The 23,777-nt window shown below is 50.4% G+C and overlaps 1 protein-coding gene across 2 annotated transcripts in view; it reads left to right on the top strand.

Annotated features, from left to right (window-relative positions):
* Nucleotides 1-1,051: 1,051 nt before the first annotated feature.
* The window catches only part of LOC136825236 (cytoplasmic 60S subunit biogenesis factor ZNF622-like), a 405,172-nt gene continuing 382,446 nt past the window's right edge, over nucleotides 1,052-23,777 (top strand). Inside the window, exon 1 of one of the 2 annotated variants that reach the window (XM_067081270.1) lies at nucleotides 1,052-1,463. In XM_067081270.1, the coding sequence (XP_066937371.1) occupies nucleotides 1,284-1,463 (180 nt within the window). In that variant the 5' untranslated portion in view covers nucleotides 1,052-1,283. The remainder of the gene's footprint in view (nucleotides 1,464-23,777) is intronic. The other variant, XM_067081269.1, reaches the window with a different exon arrangement.

Raw genomic sequence — 23,777 nt, forward strand, 5'->3', positions numbered from 1 at the left:
GTTATATGTTGCTCATTCAAATTTCTTTGCAACAAGCTATTAGTCAAGGTGCCTACTAGGCTATTTGAGTCATTTCTATTAATGAATTCTTGTTTTGCAGTTCATCTTCTTGGTGGTAGTGTTATCACTTATTACTAACTATATTATTTGTTTATGAAATTCATGATAACACTGATTTTATTATAATGAAAGGGCTATGTGATAGCCAGTAATGCGTAATTAACTATAATTTGTTTCAACTAATACAACAAGAAAAATGCCTCTTATGCGTGTATATATAATGAAGTGTTTTTCCTTTATTTTATTACTTTATCTGTTATTCTCCATTTCTCTAATTTTATATTATTTTTTTGTTTTCCTCCTCCCCATTCACCTGGCGTTTGTGAACAAATTGACTGTGTATTAAGAATGTACGTAAGTAATCTTGCAATAATCTCCCCTTATTTTTCCCCAGTTGTTCTTATTAAGGTTAGAGACGGTTCGTAGAGATTCTGCACAGACATCGGGTGCTTGAATGATATAATTGTGTATGACTGTGAACCCATGCCCACTGTGGAGTACTCTTTTGGGCAATTTTACTATTTGTCTTGCAGAACTTTATCTAACCAAACGCTCTTGGCAAATTTCATTGTATGAATATTCAAAATTGCGCACAGCTTTTGTAACGAAATGGTGTCTATCCATTTAAACTAATGTCTTTGGCATTAAATGATCTGTGCTACTGTATCAGACGCATGAAACAGGGGACTGTCTTGGAAACAGATTGTTACTTTGACCACAAAAAGAGGTGAAAAAGAAGAAATATCCTATGACCGTAGGCCAAATTCAGTAATGCTGTGCAAAATTAGATGAAACTGTTCAAGGCTGAATGATAGATACCAAAGGGGAATGTGAAACTCAAAGCTGTGCAGTTCAGACTTAGCCCATTTCCTGCGTTACTGTTGTAAACTAGAGGAAAAAAGAAAATAAATGTAATTTTTTGCTCACGAAGAAAGGCATAATGAAAAAAGGAATAGCACCCCAAATTTGAGAGAGAGAGAGAGAGAGAGAGAGAGAGAGAGAGAGAGAGAGAGAGAGAGAGAGAGAGAGAGAGAGAGAGAGAGAGAGAGAGAGAGAGAGACTTGTGAAGACGTGGACCACTGTACAAAAATGAGGGGCCGTTGAAAAGAGGAAACATCAGTGTAACAAGTGACCCTTGGTCCTCGACACCCGTTTACTGAATTCACTTCATAGTTCATACGCGTGCAGTGTTTCGTAGCAAATCGTGTTCCCGGACCATCACCATGTCAGTCTTTACATGTTTGAGTTGCCATGTTGCATATCAGAATGCCGATGGACAAAAGGAACATTTTCGATCTGACTGGCATCGGTACAATTTAATGAGAAAAGTAGCCGATCTGCCGCCCGTGTCTGAGGAGAGCTTCAGCGCCCGCGCCCTCCAGGCCCAGACTCACACAGCCCAGGTTAGTCAGTCAGCGAGGACGACGTCTGGCCTCGGCCAGTATCGAAAATTTTAAGAGAGGCAATTCCCGTAGGGGGTTAGTGCTGTCAGCACACCTTACGTGGTGCACTGTAGGCATGACGTAAGGTTCTGTGCAGCGTCCCTTCGGCTCCTATCCGCACCCTATCCCATTCCTTTTACTGTACCTCCGTTCATATTTTCTTTCTTCCATCTAACTTTCCACCGGGAGAACTAAACAAGAGGCCACGGCTTTGCAAACGGGTTATTCCTGTGGTGTTTTGGTTCCTTTTCAAGTAGCACGGCCTGCTAGGTTAGGTTAGGTTAGTATAGTTCCTTTTATGAAAGCTTTCCTTAGCCAACCCCTTCCTGAACATATGGCTCCTTGATGACTGGCGAATGCCCACAACCATTCCATAGCAGCAACAACAACAACAACAACATGGCAGTCGGGCCTTTCTCCCAATGTTTCCAAAACACCACGTTCCCAAAGGGTCCCCAACCATGTTGGGTAGGGAGAGAGAGAGAGAGAGAGAGAGAGAGAGAGGCTGTGAGGTTAATAATAACTGACTGCCAATAAACAGCGCTGCTTCCTTCATCAGCAACACTATATACCTAAAAGGAGAGGAAAGGCCTCTGCAAGGGAGCGTTCCGAGCGGAGTTGTTCCGTAGTTTCACTTTGTATTCTTAGAGAGGCAATTGTTGTACAGCACAAAGGCCGCCACTAATGCTCAGGTATGTGCGCACAGTCGGTGTGTGCAGGCAGATCTTCGTCACTAACGATAGTCTTTTCCTCGATCCCCTGTAGCGGCCGTGGTATCGACAGAGGGTGCCGCGGCCGTAGTAATGGGCTCGCCGACGGCATAAAAAATTCATAGACGTCGAGCGGCGAACGGCCAAAGAGTGGTAGTGATAAGTGATTTGGTGCCCCTGTGAATTTGTGACGAGAGTTTACGTTTGGCCCCAACGACTCTCATCGTGTGTATGGAATATTTCATGAATGAAGGAAGAGTTCCATGGCAAGATAATGTGCACTTTCTGTTAGTCATCGTATGTTTTCATTTCAGGGTTGACACATAGCCTACAGCCTTATTTGTTCCGACACAATATACAAACCCTCGGTCCTTTACATTAGGGAGATACTTTCAGGCGTAGGCTGGAAACGGCCGTTAAACTCTTGAACAAGGTGGTTAGGCAGTAACTACCTCCAGGTAGGCGGGATACCCGCTGCCGGATGTAAACATTCAGTTTGCTTTTCAGCCGTTGCTGGCGTATTTTTCGTTCTCTCTGCTGACTGTCGTTAAGCTCTTACGGTGATCTTTCTGGTGTTTTGTTTATGTATTGGCGCAGGTGTTTGATATTTGGTAATACAAACCCACGCATTTGTGATAACCTTGTGTAAGCCGCTGTCTCCTGCCTGTAAGTCTTGTTTGACGGTTAGCGCATAGCTGGAGTAGCGTAGCCATGGTACGTTTCTCCAGTCGCCTCACGTGAATACTGATACGCCCGTACTTCGGATTAGTTTGGGACGCTTTTCTACTTCTACATCCATCGGGACGGGCATTAGTCCCGCTTCCGTCCGCGTGTAAGGGGTATCACTAATTTCTTCCTTCATGCTGAGTGTTTCTCGCCCGCGCTAGGAGATTTGTGGGCTGGAGGGGGAGGTTACGAAGGTCAAGCCGATGTTCCCGCTTCCACGGGCGCCCCTTGGTACCTCTCTGTCCCCAGAGGTCTTCCTCTTCGCCTCACTGCCGGGTGAAGACACGGGAGGGTTTGCAAACTCGCCAGAGTACTCCTAATGCCAAGCGTAGGGTTGTTCTCTTGTAGCTGGAGTGAGCCCCTTACTAATTCATATTTGCTTTTTCTTTCAGGTTTGGCAGAGCATTGCAGAGACAGCAGTAGTTGGCTGATATCATACATCATCAAGAATATCTGCATGAAGCAGTCCCGCTCTCATTCAGTAAGGCTCGATCAATCTACCTGATTAGATGACATATTACCACCGCCGATCGCTTGACTCTGTTCCCCGCCGGCGTAGTTCGGACGCTGTCATTGCTGGCTTCATGTATGCTGTTGCAATGCTTCCTATGATTCGTAGGTCTATATCTGCTCCGTTGTTCCTGTGTTTTGCTCAACAATCCCCACGACAGTCCGCTGCTCTCCTGGTCTCCTGCCGCAGCCGCCTGATCGCCTCCTGTCGATGCTGGTGACTTTCGAACGACACTCTGTCTGTTGCATTAGCTCCTGCCTTCCAACAGCCAACGAGCGCTGCATCTAATGTCCCGATCGTGTCCGCTTCTTTCTCCGCCAGTGGTCGTGTTCGCCACTCGCTGTGTTCCTGCCTGCTGCCATCCCAGAAGACGTAAAATAATAATGAGTCGCTTTGTAGCGATCGCTCGGTCGCCAGACGCCCTGTTTCAAAACCTTGTCAGAAATTCTGCATCGGCTGTCCTGATCATTCTGCTGCTTCTGGCGGTCGTGCCCGGTCCGTCCAAGTGCTCTGCCAGCTGCCCCAGAGAGGTTACGTGGCGTCCGCCATCATGTAGAAGATGTCGGCGTGAAGATTTAGGAAGTGGTCCTGCTGGAGGTGATGTTCCTGGCTGCTGCAGTAGCTCCTGCTCCTAACTGCCGCCGTAGCTCCTGCATCGCTGGTCCCAAGCCTCTGGTGGTGGGTGTCTCCACTGCGTCCGCCCCCGCCGGACTACCCTGAGCAAGCACACAGCCATGGCCCACCATCCCCAGATGGGAGTGAGTATTTAGCGTGAAAGCCGTCCAGGAAGTAGCCACCGTCTTCATCTTATTCGATTTTCGCCTTTCTGTTGCGCTCTTCCTTCCCTTCGAGGTCCTGGAGGTCCCGAGAATTTGACAGACCTCCACCGGTTGAAGGAAGATGCTGCTTTCTCTTCCCTTGGATGCCCTTGGGACACTAGGGATCAAGCCTTTCCAGGAGAAGTGGGCCTGTTGGTTCTTCCTGACCTTCACATGGTTAGGGAAACCGGGACTCGACAGCTCTGGGTTTGTTCAAGACACTTACCTGCCAGATATATATATAGTTGTATTCTCCAAATCCACAGAATTTCAAAACTCGCGCATTACCCAGTGCGTGCCAGGTAGTTAGTACTATTCTCGCCACTGGGAGGCGGAATCGAACCATTCACTTATTCAGATTTTTCTTCACTGCACTGTTAACATAGCGTTACAGTACCGCCTCTGATTTTAACTTGCATAAGCTTCACTTAAGTATTCCTTGACTTTTGGTATTGACCTGACTGGATTGGCACACGTGCTTTTTCTGGACTGTTTTTGGATTTTGCTTATGACTGCTCTTTAAATATGTCTGATCTAGTTCTAGTTTTCGTGTATGTTGCATGAGTGATTGTAAGGTGAGGTTACCGAAGCTTCGTAGACCCTCACTTATTTGTTATAGTGTAGGCATGTTTGTCTAATAGATGATCGATGCGAGGGGAACTCTTATCTGATGCGAGCTAGTCGTGATGATTCGTATGCTCGCAGTTGAGCGATGTATTGTATATCCTCTCCAGGAGGCGTGTAAGAGTCAGGGCTATTTCCTCTCCTGATAATCCTAAAGTAGTTAATGCTGCACCCTGTCCTCGTGGTTTTGCCTTCGGCCCTGATGTTGTGTCTGCGGAGGGTTTGGTCTCATGGAGATCATGAACCCATCCTCGTGCGCCGGTAACAAAGTGACATCTCTTCAAAGTGTTGTGAAGTGTAGTGCCCCCAGTGTTGTGGAGGGGCGTCAGATCGCCCCATAATGCTTCTAGGCCTGGACCGCTGTCAGACTCCCATGATCCATGATACATGTCTAAAGTCAAGAAGGTTACGGGGCTTCCCACCGGTTCGACGCCCTTCGCAGGCCCTGTTGTCGTTCCTAGGTTGCCAGGGATCAAGCCACGCATTCTCGCGACTGCTTTTTCGCTCCTCCGACAGCGCCTTCCTCGTAAGCGGGTGGAATCCGAAGGACTCTCGCCCTCTGAAGAGCCGCTCAAGAGGACGCCGCCAGTCTTCTTCGCTCTGTTGGGTATCATGAAGCTTTTCCACCGCAGAAGAGTGACTAGACTTCAAGCCTGATGAGGACGCTTCTGAGCGCCCCAGTCGCCGCAAGGGGAGAGAACCTTTATTGCTCCTGTGAGAAGAAGAAGGCCTCGCCCCTCGCTCTCCCATAGGATTGTCTCTCCTCCAGACTTTGATTCTCCGCCTAAGAAGATTTTGTTGGAGATGCAGCGAACAGCTGTTCTCTTCATTGCCAGAGAGGATCTCCCAGCTCCTCGTCGGGTCAGCAAGACCTGACTTCGTTCGCCACAGTCCAGGAAGTCTCTCTGCTCCTTTTTCGCCCGCCCCGGGCGTCAGTCGCTTTGTCGCCCCTCTTAGCTCACGCAAAGTTCCCCGTCGTGACGCTCGTCAACGTGACGCTTCGCGAGCTGCTTCCCAGGACGCCGGTTCGGTTGACGCTCTTCAGGACGCTTCTCGGCAGGACGCTCTTCTGGACTTTGGGCTGGACGCCCGGATGGACGCTTCTTCAGGATAAACACTGACGATCTTCCCAGATCTGGTTATTCTTCGAGACGCTGCGGAGCATTCTCTTCGCCTGGGAAAAGAAGATCCTTCTTCAGATCGACCTCGCGCTCGCTCCCTAAAGTGCTGGGCACTGCTGAGCCCGCCGTTGTGGAGAGGTTTCTGGCGCCACTGATCCTGCTGACGCCGAGCCCTCGCTGCTTCTCATTTCTCCGACATCAAGTCTTAACCGGACTTAAAGACTTGTTTGAGACAAGCTTAAACCCTTCGGCTCCTCTCTCTCTCCTCCACAGTTAGCTTCTTCCAAAGCGAGGAGAGCCAGGGTTTATGAAGATGACTTCTTCGCTGATACCAAGAGGCTTTAAGAAAGTCAACATATGGATGGGAGGAACGAAGTCCCATGGCAAGACCTTCTTTGCAGCGCTCCGCTCAAGCTTTCTGGCAAGGCTGGTATGGTATGAGACAGGAGAGATATCAGTCCTAGAGTTCCTTCCTCTTCTCAAGGGGATTTCACCAGCCTTGTCGACGCTCCCAGAAGGTCCCATCTGTCTACTGCTAAGGTTTCTTGGACTTTGTCAGAGACAGATCATCATCTCAAGGGTCTCTTCCGCACCATGGAGGTGTTTAATTTTTTGGACTGGTGCTTGGGAGCTTTAGACCTAAGCTTAGGAGCCTGATTCACCAGCCTGGGGAGCTCTCTTAGTGTCTCAACTGTATGGACAAGGCAGTCAGGATGGATCAGAAGAACTGGCTTCTCATTTTGCACGGGCCTCTAAACATATCTGACTGATGACTTCCACATCTCATCTGTCTCTCCTTCGCAAAGGGCAGAGTTATTGTTCGCCCCTTGTCCAAACCATCTATTCTGTGTCTTGATTCGGGACATTCTTCGAAATCTAAGGAGAAGGCCACGCACATCTTCTGGCACATTCTTCGAGACGTCTCTTCAGCTCCTTCTTCTTCAGCCAGTTTTGTCCGCCAGAAGAAGGTGCCCTTCGCGAGGAACTTCTTCTAGATCGTCTCGCGAGGAAGAGGTTTCACTCAGAGGAGCGGTCCCTCAAAACCTAGGGAAAAAGTGACTCCTTACTACTTCCAGACACCAGTAGGAGCCAGGCTTCTTATTTTATGGGAGCCTGGAGAACTTAAAGGGCGGACTCCTGAAGTCTCTAAGGTTCTAGAGAAGGGTTACAAGATCCCCTTTCTCGTATTACACCCTTGCATCACACTCAGGATCTGTCGCTTCTTACCACCGAGAGAAGCAAATAGATTCTTTAGACCTCCTGGAGCAGTTGGATAGAGAAGAGAGCTGTGGAACAAGTTCTGGAAATTGGATTCTCCGGGGTTCTACAACAGACTATTCTTAGTCCTGAAACAGTCGGGAGAATGGAGACCGGTCTTGGATGTAAGCATCCTGAATCGCTTTATTTTGAAAGAAAAATTCAAGATGGAAACGCCCCAGTCGGTTCTCGGGGCTTTAAGGCCAGGAGATTGATGGTCTCTCTGACTTACTGGACGCAATTTCCATGTTCCATACATCCTCAGTCAAGGAAGTACCTGAGGTTTGTGCTGGGGGGACGAGTCTTCCAGTTCAGAGCTCTCTGCTTCGGTTTGTGCACTGCTCCCATGATCTTCACGGTGATCGTGGAAAACACAGGTGGTTTACTTGGTGGGTGTTCAGAGCCGTTTCTACCTGGACGATACTCATCCAGCCTCTTCTCGGGAAGTGTTCCTGGAGGACCTGACTTTGACGCGAGACTTGACTGTCCCAGACTTCTTAGAACCAAAGAAAAGTCCCATCTGATCCTCGATAGTCCATCACCTATCTGGGGATTCAGATGGATTCAGTGGCTGGAGCTTTTTCCATCCTGAGAACTGCAGTGCTGTTTATTTAGAAAGCCATCCTTCCTAGGAAGGAAACATTTGTGAGGGAATGGGATGAGTTTGTTGGGACCATTTCCTCGCTGGAGAAGTTTGTTTCCCCTGGGAAGGTTTCATCTCTGAGACTCAGCTCCAGTTTTTCATACATGGCGGAGAACTGGATGGACAAGGAGGATCTGGAAGAGACACTGAAGATCTCTCCATTAGTCAAGGATCACCTGAGATGGTGGCTCGACCCTCAAAACTTGGGCGGAAGGGGTTTCTTTAATTGAGTTCCCGACTTAGCGTTGCTTTCCGATCGCGTTCAGGAAGGATGTGAGCAACACTCAGAGGGGGAGGAAGTCAGGCACCTGGAGGGGAACAGTGTCCTACACATAACCAAGGAATTAAAGGTCCTAAGGGTCTTCCAATTCTTCACATCGAAGTTTATGGCCCACTGTCCAAGTAAATTGGACACACACAGCTCATTACCTCAAAAACAGGGGGTACTGATCTCGCTCTTCATCCTAGCGAGGAGATCCCAGCTTGGGACTCATGCCTGGGGTCACGATCCTCACGAGGTTCATTGGCGGGCTGGAGCTCATCCGGAGCGGACCTTCTCAGTCGGGCAACATCAGCTCCTACCGACCGAGGGACCCTTCATGAGGAGGTATGTTTAGAGTTGTGGAGGATATGCGGGGACGCCCTCTAGTGGACCTGAACACTGTCCAGACCACAAGACTCCTCTTTATTGCTCTCCTGTCTCTAGACCCAGGGAGCAATAGCTAGACGCCTCCTCTTGGGACTGGAGTCTGACCTTTGCGCTTCCCTCCCTTCCAAGATTCTGGGAGAAGTGATAAGAAATTTGCAACGCCGAAGGAACAAGTGATGATTTTATAGCCCTTCTGGCCAGCAGCGGATTGGTTCCCAGAGACCATGGCCTTCCTGGTGGACTTTCCGGGCGATTTTCCACTGAGGGTGGACCTCTCAGGCAGCCGTATTTGAAAGGCGTTCTGACAAACCTCGTTTGAGTCTGATCATGCTCAGATCTATCACAAAGCTGGCAGCAAAGAGGTTTTTCGAGAGCAGTAAAGGCTATCGGCTAGTGCCAGGACCTTCTTCGAATGCGGTCTATCAGCACAAGGGCTGTTTTTTAGAAATGGCAGGGAGCAACGGAATTTCCTCGACTACCTAATTCCTGTAACAATAAATAGCTGACTCTGTTTCATCTCAGGCAAAAGAATAAACTGGCAGTCTCAACTACATACATAGGAGATACACAGGCAGTCTTTAGACACAGAGTGCCTGAACTTTGTCCGACAACAGCGATCTTCACGATCTCCTGAGATCCTCTGAGACTGTCAAAATCTCCCTCAACTCAGGGACGCCTTCCTGATTCTGATGTTGTCCTGAAGTTCCTTATGTCAAGTGCTTTGAACCTCTGTCTGGCCAAGAACGTGATTCAGAAGGCTGTCTTCCCAACGGGTTTCATGCATACAGTGATTAGTGAAGTGCAAGCTATTAGCAAACATATTGGCTTTAGGTCCATCACAGACGTTCCAAACTTTGTTCCAGCCAAGAACTAAAATCCTTCAAACCCTGGCCCAGTCTTTGAAATCAAAGGTTTGACGGAGATGTTTGGGCAAGAGTCGCAGAGTCCTGTGTCCTATCAGGCTTCTGCTCACTTAAAGCAAGACCAAGGAGACTAGAGGCTCATCTGGACAGTCTGTGTGTTCGGTGAAGAGACCTGATCTTTCCCATGTCTAAGAATGCCTTAGCATTCTTTTTAAGAAGCACTATTAGAGAGGCTCATTCTTCCTGCTCTGTGAAGATGACATGAGACTCTGAAAGTAAAGGCCTCACAAGTACAGCCATCACACTTCCGTGGCTTTCTGAGAAGAATATGTCCCTAATGATATTCTGGTGCCACCTCTGGCTTAAGTGTTCAGTATGTCGTTTCATTATCATGGATGTGAAGACAACATTTGAAGATCAAGCTCTTCGCTGGGACCATACTGCTTGCAGATCGATGTTAGAGAAGAGGAATAACACTCATCCCATCCTTTAGGGGTTAGGCAGTATTTTTAATCTTGTTGTTGTTTTGATTGTTGGGTACGCTGAGAGTGATCGCCCCAATTCTTACATCATAAAAGAAACTACTGCTAGATAGCTCTGTCAGGTGGTTGGTTGTTGCTCCTTTTTCCCTCTCTGTATGGTCGCATGATAGTCCTATTGTGGCTGCTCGTGGACAGGTCATCTCCAGATCTCTCCAGCTTATAGGTCCCACCTTGCTGGAGACTAGAAAAGCAGAAGTAAGGCTTGATGACAGTAAACCTCAGTCAACATGCTAACAGGTAAGGAACCACAAAGTCAATCACCACATTTCTTTTATTTCCTAAACTTGTTCTGTCTCTTTCCCACTCAACGCAGGGACTAGCTATATCTGGTAAGTGTCATGAACAAATGATATTTTAATGATAAAATAAAGTTTGTTCATACTCTCAACACTGGCAGATATATATACTTAGTGCCCACCCACCTCCCCTCTTGAGACAGTGGCACTAGGAAATCTGAATAGAAAAATGAATGATTCCCATCTCCCGCCTCCCAGCCGGCAGGAATGAGTATCAACTACCTGCCATACCGGCGTGGTGCCGCGAAGCCTTGAAATTCCTGGTCGATTTCGGAGAAATACGGCCATATATATTCGTCAGGCAGGAACAAACTTTATTTCTATCAATAAAATATCATTTCGTGTTTCGGAAGTCATGGGCGCCAGAGACCTCAGTTTGCCTCGTTCTCGGTCTTAGAGGTTCCCGCTTCAAGATGGGCTGTTTACGCCATATACCACGCGCTTGAGTGCTCCGAGACTTATGGAACACCGAGCATCCCGATCTGGTCTGAGAGATTTCTGCCCAGTTCGATATGCGAGAGAGTTGTCGATACACCCATGTGTCTGGTTCCTCTTCCACACAACCAAGCTCCCGAGTATTTGCCACCGCTGTCTATTCTGTCTATGTCCAGATCCTCATGTTCAACACTAGAAGAAGCAAGGAAGAGATTCACTTTTAAGTCCTAGGGACTTCTAAGGGACTGACTCTCTTCCAGAAGACAAGTTGGCCGTATTTCGCATTTTCCTGTGGATCTATGCCTCGCTGCGGCGTGCCTCTCGAGGCCATCTCCTCGCTGCCAGTCTTGGAAGTCTGCATCTAAGACTGGTTCTGTGTCATTTTAACCCATTGCGCAACAGCAGCCACCGACTCGAAGTCCGTGGTATTCGAATTCTGCGAATCACGCAGCCGCCCCACAGAGGCACAGACCAGCAGCGCCAGACACCGAGGCGCCCGGGCTGCCGATTTGCGTAGACACCCAGGTGTCTGGCTGCCGTGACACCCAGGTGTCTTGCCGTCGACGCCATGTAATCTGGTTGCCGACACCCAGGTGTTCGGCTGTTTGAGACACCAGGTGTCTGGTCGCCGACACCCAGGTGTCGTGTACCGCGACTTTAGAAATCTCGATTCTTGCCCGCCAGCTGCTTTGGTTGCTCGGCGGGCTCACTTGTGTTTCGAACTTAGGTTCGACACGCAAGACAAAGCAAGACAGAATCTCACATGAACCTTCTTCCCGAGGCCTGTCCTAAGGGGATTTAGAGTTCGAAACTAGCAATTGTTCACAGCAGATGAGTCTGGCCTGCCCAGTTATGAGTCTGGCTCTGGCTCGGGCTCGGTTTGGCTGCCACAGACTGCTCGCTCGACTTTGACTTCTGGTTTGCAAGACTGGCTCGCTCGACTTGACTGGCTTGCCAGACTCATGAACGCCGCCGCCTCGCTCCGCCTGCCTCCCAGTTCGTCACGTATATCACTCAGCTGGACTGCTTCTCGTGATCGCTTGCTCGGTTCGCTCCTACTCGGTTTTTTCCACCCGGTTCTTGCTCATGTTCGAGTGAACTTTTTGTTTCCCCAGGAGCACTTTGCCACGGCATAGGTGTTTTTTCCTCAGTGTGCAATCTCTTCGGTTGATTATTGTTCACCATCCCGCCTCCACATCATTCTGGCAGTGACAGTGGTAGGGGCTACTCTCTTTCCTCATCTACCCTCTTCTCCTTTCTCGGTTGTCCTGAGAGGAGTTTGAGATCGGACAGGAGAGAGCTCCACCAGCCTTTCTTTCGGAGTCCGGGCTGCTCTGGCTGCTTGGGCACGGTCCTCGACTTCTGCATACAAACCAGTAGCCAGTATTACTTCATGGATCTGTCAATATCTCCAAGGAGAAGTACAGGGTTTCACGCATCGAACAGCAAGGGTCTTCCTCTTCGGGCACGACGCTCTGTGTTCTCGGGAACCGCGCTGATTCGGTCGGGCGCCAGGATCCCCGACAGACCACGCTCTCCAATGAATAATCATCACTTGCAACCTTGTGCTCCGAGGGCCGAATGCCGGGATCGCCGTGTCCTGTCTTCCGAGAGGCCGTTTCACCCGATGGATTTCTTTTCTTCATGGAGTTAATTCAGGTCGAAACACCAAACTTCACTCTGCCTCGCAGAATACGAATTTTCTCTTACCGAGGGTCTTGCTGACCACAGTTTCTGGGCAGTTCTGGTGCTAAGAAGAAGGACTTTAACCAATTGATCTCCAGTTTCGTAAGTCCCGAAGCTGGTTCAATTTCTTGGGAACGAACCTTGCTTGGTTCTGCCTTCTCTTTCAGAGATTTGCCAGATACCCCTGCATCAAGGTTCCCACTCAGGCACTGCCTTGTCCTTTTGGGCAATGGCTAAGAATTTGGCCCAGTCTTTCAACTCGACCTGCCCAAGCCAGCCCACCAACCTCAGCTGGCAGTCCTAGGCTTCAGAATAAAGATTGCAACTGCTGATGCTCACAAATGATGTATATCAGTCTCTGAGTTGGTAGCAACATGCCGAGACCTGGGAATGATTCCTTCAGAGTAGTTGTGGCCTATTTCCTTAGGTCTCAGCAATTCTTTTCCATCGCATCTCTATCCCACCACCTCTCCCGTGGCTCCCATTCGGGAAATGCCAGCCGGCAGGAGCTAATTGTCTCGAACTCCTCAAGGTCATCTTTACAGAAGCTTCCCCATGCAGGAAAATGAAGTCTGCCCTCTCGCTCTTTCCTCTGAGGCAGTATGAGGAGTTAGGCTACTTGATTATAGAACCTGAATATGCCTTCATATTTCCTCAAATCTTGTGTCTACTCACAGATTCACAGGTTGAGGAAGAAGTGACACTGGTAAAGACCTGTCTTGAATTTGTGCGACCGAGATACTAGTACCTTCCTGCCACCGTCTGGGCTCAGGGCAGCCTTTTGGCCGTCCGAGAATCCAGGATGGGTTTTATGGCACTCACTGGTTTCATTGAACAACAAAACCACAGTAGTGACTTTGGCCGACAAACAGAGGCAATCGTTTTTTCCTATTTTATCTCGACATTTGAAGGTACCAGGTTGTTCTATTGCACACCGACAGCTCAATTAACTACAGATGCATCCCTGGTGATGTATTGGTAGGTTGCTGACTGAGAAATCCCTACCTGGGCCCTTCTGTTGCCTCCCTGCACACAAGTCAGTAGTGTTTTCTCTCTCATAATACCAGACCAGGGGCCGCTCTGTTGGGGCATGCTGTCTTTTTGGTGAAACTCGATATCAACGTTTTCTCCGCATTTGTCCGTTTTCGCTAGGGTTCGCCAAAACATTGCTCACCCCGAAAGCTACATATGACAAATGGTTTCAAAGACTTCCCTCCACCTGATTGCCGAGGCATCGAAGAATTCCGCTGACCCATCCTCCTGTGCAGCACAGAAGCAGTTCTTGAGGCAGTACATCCCTGTGTGTTCAGGGACTGGGAGACTTTCCAGCTTTCCTTGGGTAAGCACAGGCTTTGCGGCAACGATATAGCTGGATATCCCTTGAAGTCCTCCTTGCAACACTGTCCCAGGACTGATCCACTCACTTATATATCATATCGGAACTTCTTCTGGTCAGAGTCACAAGTCTGGACTTCGCCTTCTCTCAAGCCGGTGGCTGCTTCCCTTTCTCAGTTTTGAAGAATGTAGGCCCTGTGACTGGTCTTCATCTGAAGTAGCTTTATCTCCTTAGTCGAGTTAGCTACGACGAGAAGCTTCTTCGTCATGCTGTCCCAGGAATGTTTCCGGTGGCATGCGGCTCTCGCCAGGTTCTCGTCCGCGTTTCCACCACGCTCTACGAGTCACGGATAGAGATATGCCCTCTTATAGGTCCATCTCATCTTACCCTGGCCTTGGCGAGAAGATGAAGAACAGGGTGGATCATCCTTCCTGGATGTCGAGGTGGACTCAATCCATTGGCATCGCATCAGTCGGGTTCGAGTCCTTCTTGTTCCTCCTCCTTGGACTTTGTATCGATGATCCAGATCATTCGTTACTCTGTCCTTATTGGGGAGCTGTAATTTTCCGTAAAGGTTTGACATTCCTAACCTGGATGTCGCCAACGTGCTGGGCCAGTACTGTCTCTCCCAAGGAAGAAGTGTCTATGATCACATCTTCCTGACTTCGTGAAGCTGATCATAGAGGCAATGCGTGTTGACGATCATCGATACCAGTACCTTTCACCGAGAGCTCACAGTCGTGATGGTTTGGTCCATCCTCTTCGTGATTCCGGAAGAATATAAAGAGGCCCACAGGAGCTGAAGGCGGTGTGTGGTCCCAACAGACACCATTCTTCTCATTCTCCGGATGTTGCACACAAGTCCCGGCACTTTTTCCTTGGGTCCTGTGGTGGCTGCTCAACAAGTTGTGTAGTTTATCCAGCTCTAACGGGATGAGGAATGCATCTCGCCTATGTTGTACGCCAGATGGGGAGAATGAGGCTGAGGACTGGCCTCTCTTCTCCCCATCTCTGGCTCTCTTCCCAGGGTGTGAGCGACATGCCGTTACAAGCTGGACCGGGCTGATCGGTGCGGCATAAGCACACATAACAGGAGCCCTCCCGCTTCATTTCCGCTCAGGTTAATAGAAGAACCCACTCTTCCTCTTGCAAGGAGGAAGGAGACCATGACTACGAGACAACCCAATGCTTGTATTTGCCTTATTGTCATCCGACGCCAAATTCTTTCTCCAGCCTACTTTGCATGAACTGACATTTCTTCATGCAAAGGGACCCAGTTCTGACAACTGATCCCCTGCTTACAACCCGATCTTTTGTCAGAGGGGCAGTTTTTCCTTCTCGCTCACGACCAGGAAGGGAAGACAAGGTGGTGAACTCCAGTCAGTTCAGAGATTCTCTCAGATTCCCTTCTCCAATCAGTGAGTTCTCACGAGGACCGAGGGTTTAGACATATTGTGTTTCCGAAAACAAATAACAATTTTAAAGCAAATTGTATTTTTCCTAACTATACAAACCCAGGTCCTTTATACCAGTGCCCACCTCATGCCAATTTCGGTCTGTACATGGGCCGAAGGCAAACTGGACAGCGAGATTGGGCAGTGTATGGGTATCCCCACTTACCTGATAACGACAACAACCACCTTGTTCAAGAGTTATCGGTCGCTCTAGCCTACGCCTGAAAGTATCTCCTAATGTAAAGGACCCGTGTTTGTATATTAGAGAAAAACACACATTTACACCATATTTTTTCTGTCTCATCTAAAGGGTTAATTAAAGTGATTGTTTTCATTTTGGCACTGACTTTCTTATGATTTAAGTTATTGCAGCTAATTTAGTCCGTAGTTTAATACTACATCTTCCTTATTTCAGTAGTGCATCGACAGTCTAATTTCATTTCAAAACGATCATGGATGAATAACATATCGACCCATTAACGCATTTCAACAGAAGGTAGAGTATTATTTATTCTGACAATAACATACAAACCGTCCTTTACATTAGGGGATTACTTTCTGCAGACAGGCTGAAACGTGGCCGTTGAACTTCAAACAAGGTGGTTAGGCAGTTAACTACTGTCCGGAGGCGGAGTACTGCCTGTCCGGATGTAACATTCCGACTTGCGCTTTTGCCGTCGAGCGCACGACATTGTTCTGCCGCCTCTGCCCGACAGCTGCTTTCTCTTAGTAATTGGTGGAAATTTACCTCTTGCTTGTTACTGCAAATCATCCAAACCTTCCTATCCTCAGCGTGTATGTCCTGGGGTAGGGGGAAAAAAATGTAACTCTTTTCGGTCAAGAGTCGACGTGGACCCACACGCCCTGTGTACATCTTGCAGGGGATGTGTGTTCACGACGACCCTTGTAGTGAGTGTTGCTCTTGGTCTCAAGCAATGGGGTTCGAGAGGAGACGTTACCGTCATGAATCATCATGAGTCGTCCGAGGAACGCCTTCTACCCACTCCAGCAGGATGCACTGTGCGTGGCCCGCCCGCTAACTTCTCTACTTGCTCCCCTCTCCTCAGGAGGACTCTCCCCTTCCTCTTTCGTTTATCATTTGTGGAAGGGCTGGGGAGAGTTGGACCAGACATCCTCTCGGAGGTTTCGGAGGTCTCTTCCTCTGCTCCAGAGGGGAGCTTCTTCGAGCCGCAGGGAGGCTCTGCACTAACCCGACTCTCGCTCAGGTCTGCTGGGATGGGGCCAGGCCAACCCAATCTCAACCTGGCTACACCTGCCTACCTGGCACATCACCGAGGGATTGGCCTCTGCCCCCCACTGTAGTTACCACTCACTCGGCAATGAAGCCACCACGACACCGGCCACCATGTCCAGGTTTGTACAGCCCCGTGTCGTAGCATCACACCTTTTGACACCCAGGTATCGGCGTCCCTGGCGTTGCAAACACTGCACCGCTGTCGCTGGCTTCCTGGGGCCTCGCTTCACGCCGAAAGCTGGCCCCGCCTACATGGTGATCGCCATCATACCCATATGTGACTGTCGCATCCCCTGTTGCTGACCCTGGCCTGTCTACATCCACTGTTCCTCGCCTTACGTTCCAGCCCAGCCCTTTGTCTGATCCTGTCCCCATCCCATCGACTCTGGCGTGGCCTGACACGACTATCCACGCGGGAGGGGCGGCGCCTGCATTCCCGGCCCCACCCACTTTTGTTCCTGGCAGACGCAGCGGCTGCCTCCACCCAGGCAAATGCTACCATTCATGTGTAAGGTCTCTGTCCAGGGATGTACCTTCTGCGCTGCAGCCTCCTGTTGTTCCTGAGTCTTCGGCCACGCTCTCCTGAAGGTTTGGGGACCTGACAGTGCCCTAAGCAGATGTACATAAGAAGAAGAACAACATATGTCCAGAGGCAGAACAGCACTTATCTCACTCTGCTGCCCTTCCGCTTCTCCGGAGCTTAGCAGCTGAAGAAGAAAGTCTGCCTCTCCCTGCGAGGCTTCTAAGGGTCTGCTCTTTCCACAGGGAAGGCAGTGGAATTTCATCGGCTCTTCCTGACTCTTGGATTAGGAACCGCTGCCCTGGCCTCCGGTCGCGGCATCGGGAGCCACGCGCAGACAAGGCCTGCAACCCCGCGCCACAGGCCTCGCCAGCGCCGCGAGTCCGCTGAGTTGTTCGGTGCACCGGTCCCGTAAGGAGCACCCAGGTACCCCAGTCTGGATATGGAGAAACTTTCACCGCATAAGGCACCAGGGCGTGGCGAGAAAGAGCCCGAGCATGCAGGTGCTCGGCTTCTTCCTGCTGGCACTTTAAGTGCCGTCAGGACCTCCGTGATAGCTCAGGTACCGCGGGCCGAACGCAAGAGAGGTGGAGAAGAGGGAACTCTGTTCAGTTCTCTCCCAGAGGCCACGACTGAAGAAGAAGACTGGCGCACCCAGAGACAGCTAAGCTCACGCCAGCCAGCCGCCGCCGACTTCCAGTCCCCGGCCACGTCCGATGGCGCCAGCCTGGCTCGGGAGGCGAAAAGCGCCCGCTCTCCTCGAGATTGCTTTCGCCTGCGAGCAGTCTCTGACCCGGAGCTCGCCATCACCACGGACAGGACGCCTCGCCCATTGCCTCTGCTGGTTCTGCCAGCCAGTGGAGCGCCTGATCTTTCCTCACTGTCCTCCGCCTCGCTTCTTCCAGGGGCGCTGAAGTCGGAGAGGAGAACCGGGGGAGCGTTTTCCCAGAGTTCTACCGTAGTATAAACCTGCTCCGGTTCTTGGCTCCGACCAGGTCTTACGCCCGTGGTTCAGGAGGGTTCACGGGGTCTGCCGAAGTTCTCCTCCTGCAGGAGAGAGTTCGGGAGGACCGCACTGAGGACTCAGGTCCTCTGCTCCCAGGATGCGGACAATCCCAAATACAGATGACCTCTATGAGGTTATCACACACTGTCAGCACAACGACTCAGAATGGACCACGGCCTGCCTGTGGATCGCCCATTTCTCCGAACTTTAGGGACCCAAGAAGGAACCAAGGCTTTCGTGGCTGCATGGTCCACGCCATGGGGTACTCGACCAGTGAACCGGCCTGTAAGCCCTGGGCACACAATTGGCTTGCTCACGAGTCAACAGACACAAGCTTCTTCCTCCTCCTCTGCCTCAGAAGTGCTTCTACACCAGCTGAAGGGGCTGCTTTCTGACTGAGCAGGTTGACCCGACCTGACTCGCCTGGACTCGTGGTCTGTCGTTGCAGCAGTTGACTTCATAGAGAGCATTCTCCTCTCTCAGCAAGAAGCTGCAACCCTGGTAGCCACCGCCATTTGGCGTGCCTTCCAAGCAGCCCCCTGGCTCGATCTACAGGTCCTTCACAGTATCGGCGAAGCTGCTTCTCAGGCGCTATTGTACCTGGGGAGGACTCGCTTTGGGAGACTGTGCCAGTCTGGGCTGTCTCCTACCTCGGCCACCAGACTGGCGGTAACCTGGTGCAAAGCCATGATGCCATTTTCCGCTCACCAGGTCTGTAGGTCCCCGAGTCAGCTATCGCCCCAAGTGAAAGGACCGTTGCTGGGTTCCAACTCTCTTCCCAGAGAGCAGGTGGACGCCGCGTGGACAAGCTGCGTCGACATAGCGACTCAGCTTGGTTCACCAGGCAGTGATCTGCCTGTCGTACCAATCCTTCTTTGGGGACCTAAGAAGGAACTCAAGGTTTCATGAGGCTACGGTAGTCCATGCTTGCCGAGGGAGTCCTTGACCAAGTGAATTGATTCAGGATCTGGTAAGATTGTAGCCTCACTGCTCGAGAGCCACTGACAAGCATCTTCCCTCCTCTGCCTCGGCCAGAAGCGCATCTATACTCCAGCTGAGGGGCGCTGTTGACCAGCAGGCTGACCCCGACCTGACCTGCCTCCCGGGATCCGGTCTGATGTTGCAACAACTTACCGTGAGAGTATCTCCCCTCTCCTTAAGCAAGAAGTTGCACTTGGAAGCCACCGCCATGGCGCCTTCCAAGCAGTCTCTGGCTCGATCTGTGTCCTTCACAGTATCGGGAGGGCAGTTTCTCCATCACGCCATCGGCACTCAGAGGACTCCACCTTTGGGAGACCAGCCAGCCCTGGGGATAGGGCCATTTCACCCTCGCCCACCTCAGATCATAACCTGTACAAACTCTGGTTCTGGTTACATATCAACCGTTTTCTCTCGCCCATAGTCCCGAACCAGCAGTTGCCCTTAGGAATGGACCGTTGCTGGGTTCCTCGTCTCTCTTCCCTAGAGAGCTGGTGGACGCTGTGGTAGACAAACGCCGGGCCGATGACAGCGACCAGCTTATCCACCAGGCAGTGGCCAAGACCTCCCAGTCTTCTCATTCCACTGTGGCCAGGTCTTCTGGCCAGGCTGGCACTCCTGCCCCTAAGAAGTCCTGTAGTCTGATGAGTCCTGAGAACACCCAGCCTTCTCTTCTTCCTCGCAGAAGAGGGCTGGGTCCTTCTGCCCATTTTGTTCCACTTCATTTGTATACAACAATAAATAAACGCTAGGCATGCCTCCAACAACAGCGTCACAGGGATGCCTGTTGAGCCAATAAACATGGCAGCAACACGGAGCCGAGATCTGGATAGTGGATGTCCTTCGGGAGGGATATCTACTACCCTCCGAGTCTCGGCCTCCCCTCACCTACACTCCGGTCCATCTCCAAACCTACATTCCAGGATCATCGAAGGACACCGCACTACAGCAAGAAGTGCAAGCCATGCTGAGCAAGGGTGCTGTAGAAGTCGTGTCGGACCAATCCCCAGGCTTTTACAGCCATGTCTTTCTTGTATAGAAAGCCTCAGGGGGATGGAGACCAGTCATAGACCTCTCTCACCTGAACCGTTTGCCAGACTCGGTTCACGATGGAAACAGCGCAATCCGTGCTGGCCTCCATCAGGGAGAACGACTTATTGCTTACGGTGGACCTGAAGGATGCGTATTTTCAAATACCCATTCATCCATCCTCTCGCAAGTACCTCCGCTTTGTCCTCGGGGAGACGGTCTTCCAGTTCAGGGCACTCTGTTTCGGCTCTTGACCGCCTCAGGTGTTCACGAGTCTTCTCGGTGGTCGCTTGGGGCCCACTCGCACGGGATACGCCTTCTGAGGTATCTCGGACGACTGGTTAGTCCTGGCACGCCGCCGCAGTTGCTAAAGTTAAGTATACCTTGTTTGATTCAGACCACTTATTGATTAACACTCTGTAATACCCAAGGATTGTGGATTTATTTTACGTACAGAACCACCGGTCAAATTTAGCAAACGGACCTACAGCTTATTGTGGAATCCGAACCACATTATAGCGAGAAATGAATTTCTATCACCAGAAATAAATTCCTCTAACTCTTCATCAGCCGGCCGCGGGAATTGAACTCCGGCCCATCGAATGACAGTCTGAAGCTCAACCGGTTCGGCCAACAAAGGGCTTCTCACAGTTGCTACAGGACAGGGATCGCTCCTCAAGTTTTGCCGATCTAGGATCGGTAAATCTGGAGTCAGATCTCACACCCAAGTAGGAGGATACAAAGTACCTGCATGCTGATAGACACGGTGGCAGCGAAAGTCTTCCTCGGACTCTCATATCAGCAAGTTCAGGCAGGCAGCACAACTGTTCCTGTCAATGGCGAGGAGCAATAGTTCGGCAAATGGCAAGTCGCCTTCAGTCACCTGTCGCCTTGGAGAAGCTAGCACCATGGGCGCCTTCACCTGCGGTCTCTTCAGTGGAGACTAAAGGAGAGCAACCCAGTCCCAAGACCCCAGTCCTTCCTCATCCCTCTTCCGAGGAGGTGAGGAGGACCTTCTGGTGGACAGGACGACAGGAAAACTCTTGATAGGAGTATCCTGCATACCCCCTCCCCGACATGCTTGTTCTCGGACGACGTATCGAGGATGGGCGCACACCGAGGAGTTGCTGACTGGGAGTGTGGAACCAGACAACAAGTAACCTTACATCAACATCCTGGAACTCACATGGTCTTCGCTCCTCCAAGAGTTCTGGGATCGAGTGATGGACACTCCGTGGTACTGATGAGCAACAATACCACTGGGCAGTATTACGCCAACGCCAGGGGCCTGGTGTTCCTGCCAGCTTCATCAATTGACGGCGCAGGTGCACAAGTGGCCATGACCCTCTTGGCAGCCAAGCCGCCAGGCAGCCCAGGCAAGAGGAATGTGCAGACTCAGTCACAGAACCAGGTGGTAGGGACTGAATTTAGTTCCTCCACCATAGAGTTCATGAGTGTTGTTCATCTGTAAAGGCCCAGCCATCGACATCTGTTCGCCACCCGCACAACAGAAAGCCCAGGTCTTCTTCTGTTCTGTCGCAGGTCGACCCATGGGTCACGTAGAGTGACTCAGTTCCAGCATCTGTGGACAACCTCGACGTACGCCTTCCCCACCATTCTGTCTGATTTGCGATGGATCGCTGAGCACGATCGTTCTAATCTCTGAATGATTCTGGCGGCACCCAAATGGCCCCAGGCCGTTTGGTATCCAGACCTGCTAGCTCTTCTCTCTGAGGCGGCAAGAGAGATTCCCCCCTGGCCCAGCTCAAGGCGTCAACCTCATCGTGAGAGCGTTCCACCTGGCAGTGCATTCCCTGTGTCTTCACGTGCTAGAGGTTATCCACCATCTCAAGTAGCAAGAGGCTTCGCACAAGCAAGAGCAACACAGATGGCAGGGATACCCCAGACCATCCTCCCAGTGGTATACCAGGGTGGTCCGTCTTCTCCACTGGTGTCAACACAGATCTCCGATTGAGGCTCTGTTCAGCAGGTCACGGACTTCCTCGCCTCAAGAGCTGCTTCAGCTGTAGTGCCAACAGCACAAGACTCCGCCCAGCGCCCACGCTGAAAGGTGAGTAGACACCTCCTCCTCATTCGAGATATCTCTACTGATGAGAAGCTTCGAAAGGTCTTTGCCCACCCAGGGATCTCAGGCTCTGGCGTGGGATGTGACTTTCGCCCTGAGGATCCTGACTCGCACCATACGAGCCTTTACGGTGAGAGTCACAGGATCTATCTCAACACCGCCTTCCGCATAGCCCTGGCATCGGGGGAACAGAGTTGGCTAGCCACGGACTTTCCTCTGTTGTTAAACACTGAGGGGATGGGGATCAGTTACGCCGATTCATCCCAGATTTTGTGCTAAGACTCAGAATCCTTCTCGCCCTGACGCATGGTTCAGTCCTTTCACGCATCCTCCCTAGAGGACTTTGTAGTAATGAACCAGATGAGATGCTACTGTGTTCTTTTTAGAGTGCAAGTACTATCTGAAGAGGACTCAACACCCCGGCCTGGAGTGTTGACTCCACTCTTCTTAGTACCTATTCGACCATTGTTATGTCCAAGAACTCCATCTCTTCTGGCTGCGGAGACGATAAGGAGAGGGTACTCTGTTGCAGGAGAAGACGACACCGGTACGCTTCGTCCAAGAACTCACGAGGTCCACAGCATTGGTCCGTCCCTCGCATTCCGGAAGAATATGTTGGTATCACAGGTGCTGAAGGCAGGGGTGTGGTCCCAGCAGACTACCTTCACCTCCTTCTACCGAATGTTACCAGTCCTGACACTGCGGGTCCTGTGGTGGCTGCTCAACGTTGTGTAGCCACCCAGTTCCTCTAACAGGACAGGCTGCGTCTTCGCCTAAGTTGTAAGGTTGTGATTGGGAGATTGAACGCCGTGGAGTGACTGGCCTCTCCTTCCTCCTCCCATCCTGGCTCTTCCCATCGGCAGGGAGCGAACGCACTGCTACAAGCTGGATCTGCAGTCGATGCAGGTGTGCTACACAACTATTTTTAACGCTCTTTCTCCCATTCAGGTTGATAGAAGCAACTCTACCTTCCTCTGCAAGTGGCGAAGGAGATTCATGACTATAAGACAAACCCAATGCTTGTATTTGCCTTTATGTCATCCGACGCCAAATTCTCTTAGCTCACTTGCATGAACTGACGCCTTTCCCTCTTCTGCTGGGCAAATTCAGAAGTTCGACAACTGATCCTGCTGCTTCTACACCCCTATCTTATCAGAGGCAGTTTTTCCTTCTTCACCTCACATCTGTGATGGAAGACAAGGTGGTGAATCCCAGTCAGTTCACAGAGACCTAATGATTCTCCCTCCAATCAGCAAGTCTCCTAATGCAAAATGAGAATCAGGTTTATAACATTGTGTTGGACTGAATACTTAGTGCAATTGTATTTTTCTTAACTATACAAACCTCGAGGTCCTTTACACTTCATGCCCACCTCATGCCACCCCTCAATCTGGATACCTGGGCCGAAAAGGCAAAATTGGAATATTTATCCAGGCAGGCAGTACTCCCGCCCCGACAGTAGTTAACTGCCTAACCAATTTTGTTTGAAGTTCAACGCCTTTTCCAGCCTGGTGCCTTAAAGTAATCCCTAATGTAAAGGACCTCGTGTTTGTATAGTTAGGAAAATACTAATTACTTAAAAATTGTTATTTTAGTTATATATATATTAAGAAGAAAACACTGGCATATCGGTCATGCCCTCTAACCTGATTAGATGTTGATTCAAAGTAGCCTACAGTACTGACTAACAGAATTTACTTTATAATGTTGAAGGCTTCCACTGAAATTAA

The sequence above is a fragment of the Macrobrachium rosenbergii genome, chromosome 37, assembly GCF_040412425.1.
Source record: "Macrobrachium rosenbergii isolate ZJJX-2024 chromosome 37, ASM4041242v1, whole genome shotgun sequence".
Taxonomy (NCBI): domain Eukaryota; kingdom Metazoa; phylum Arthropoda; class Malacostraca; order Decapoda; family Palaemonidae; genus Macrobrachium; species Macrobrachium rosenbergii.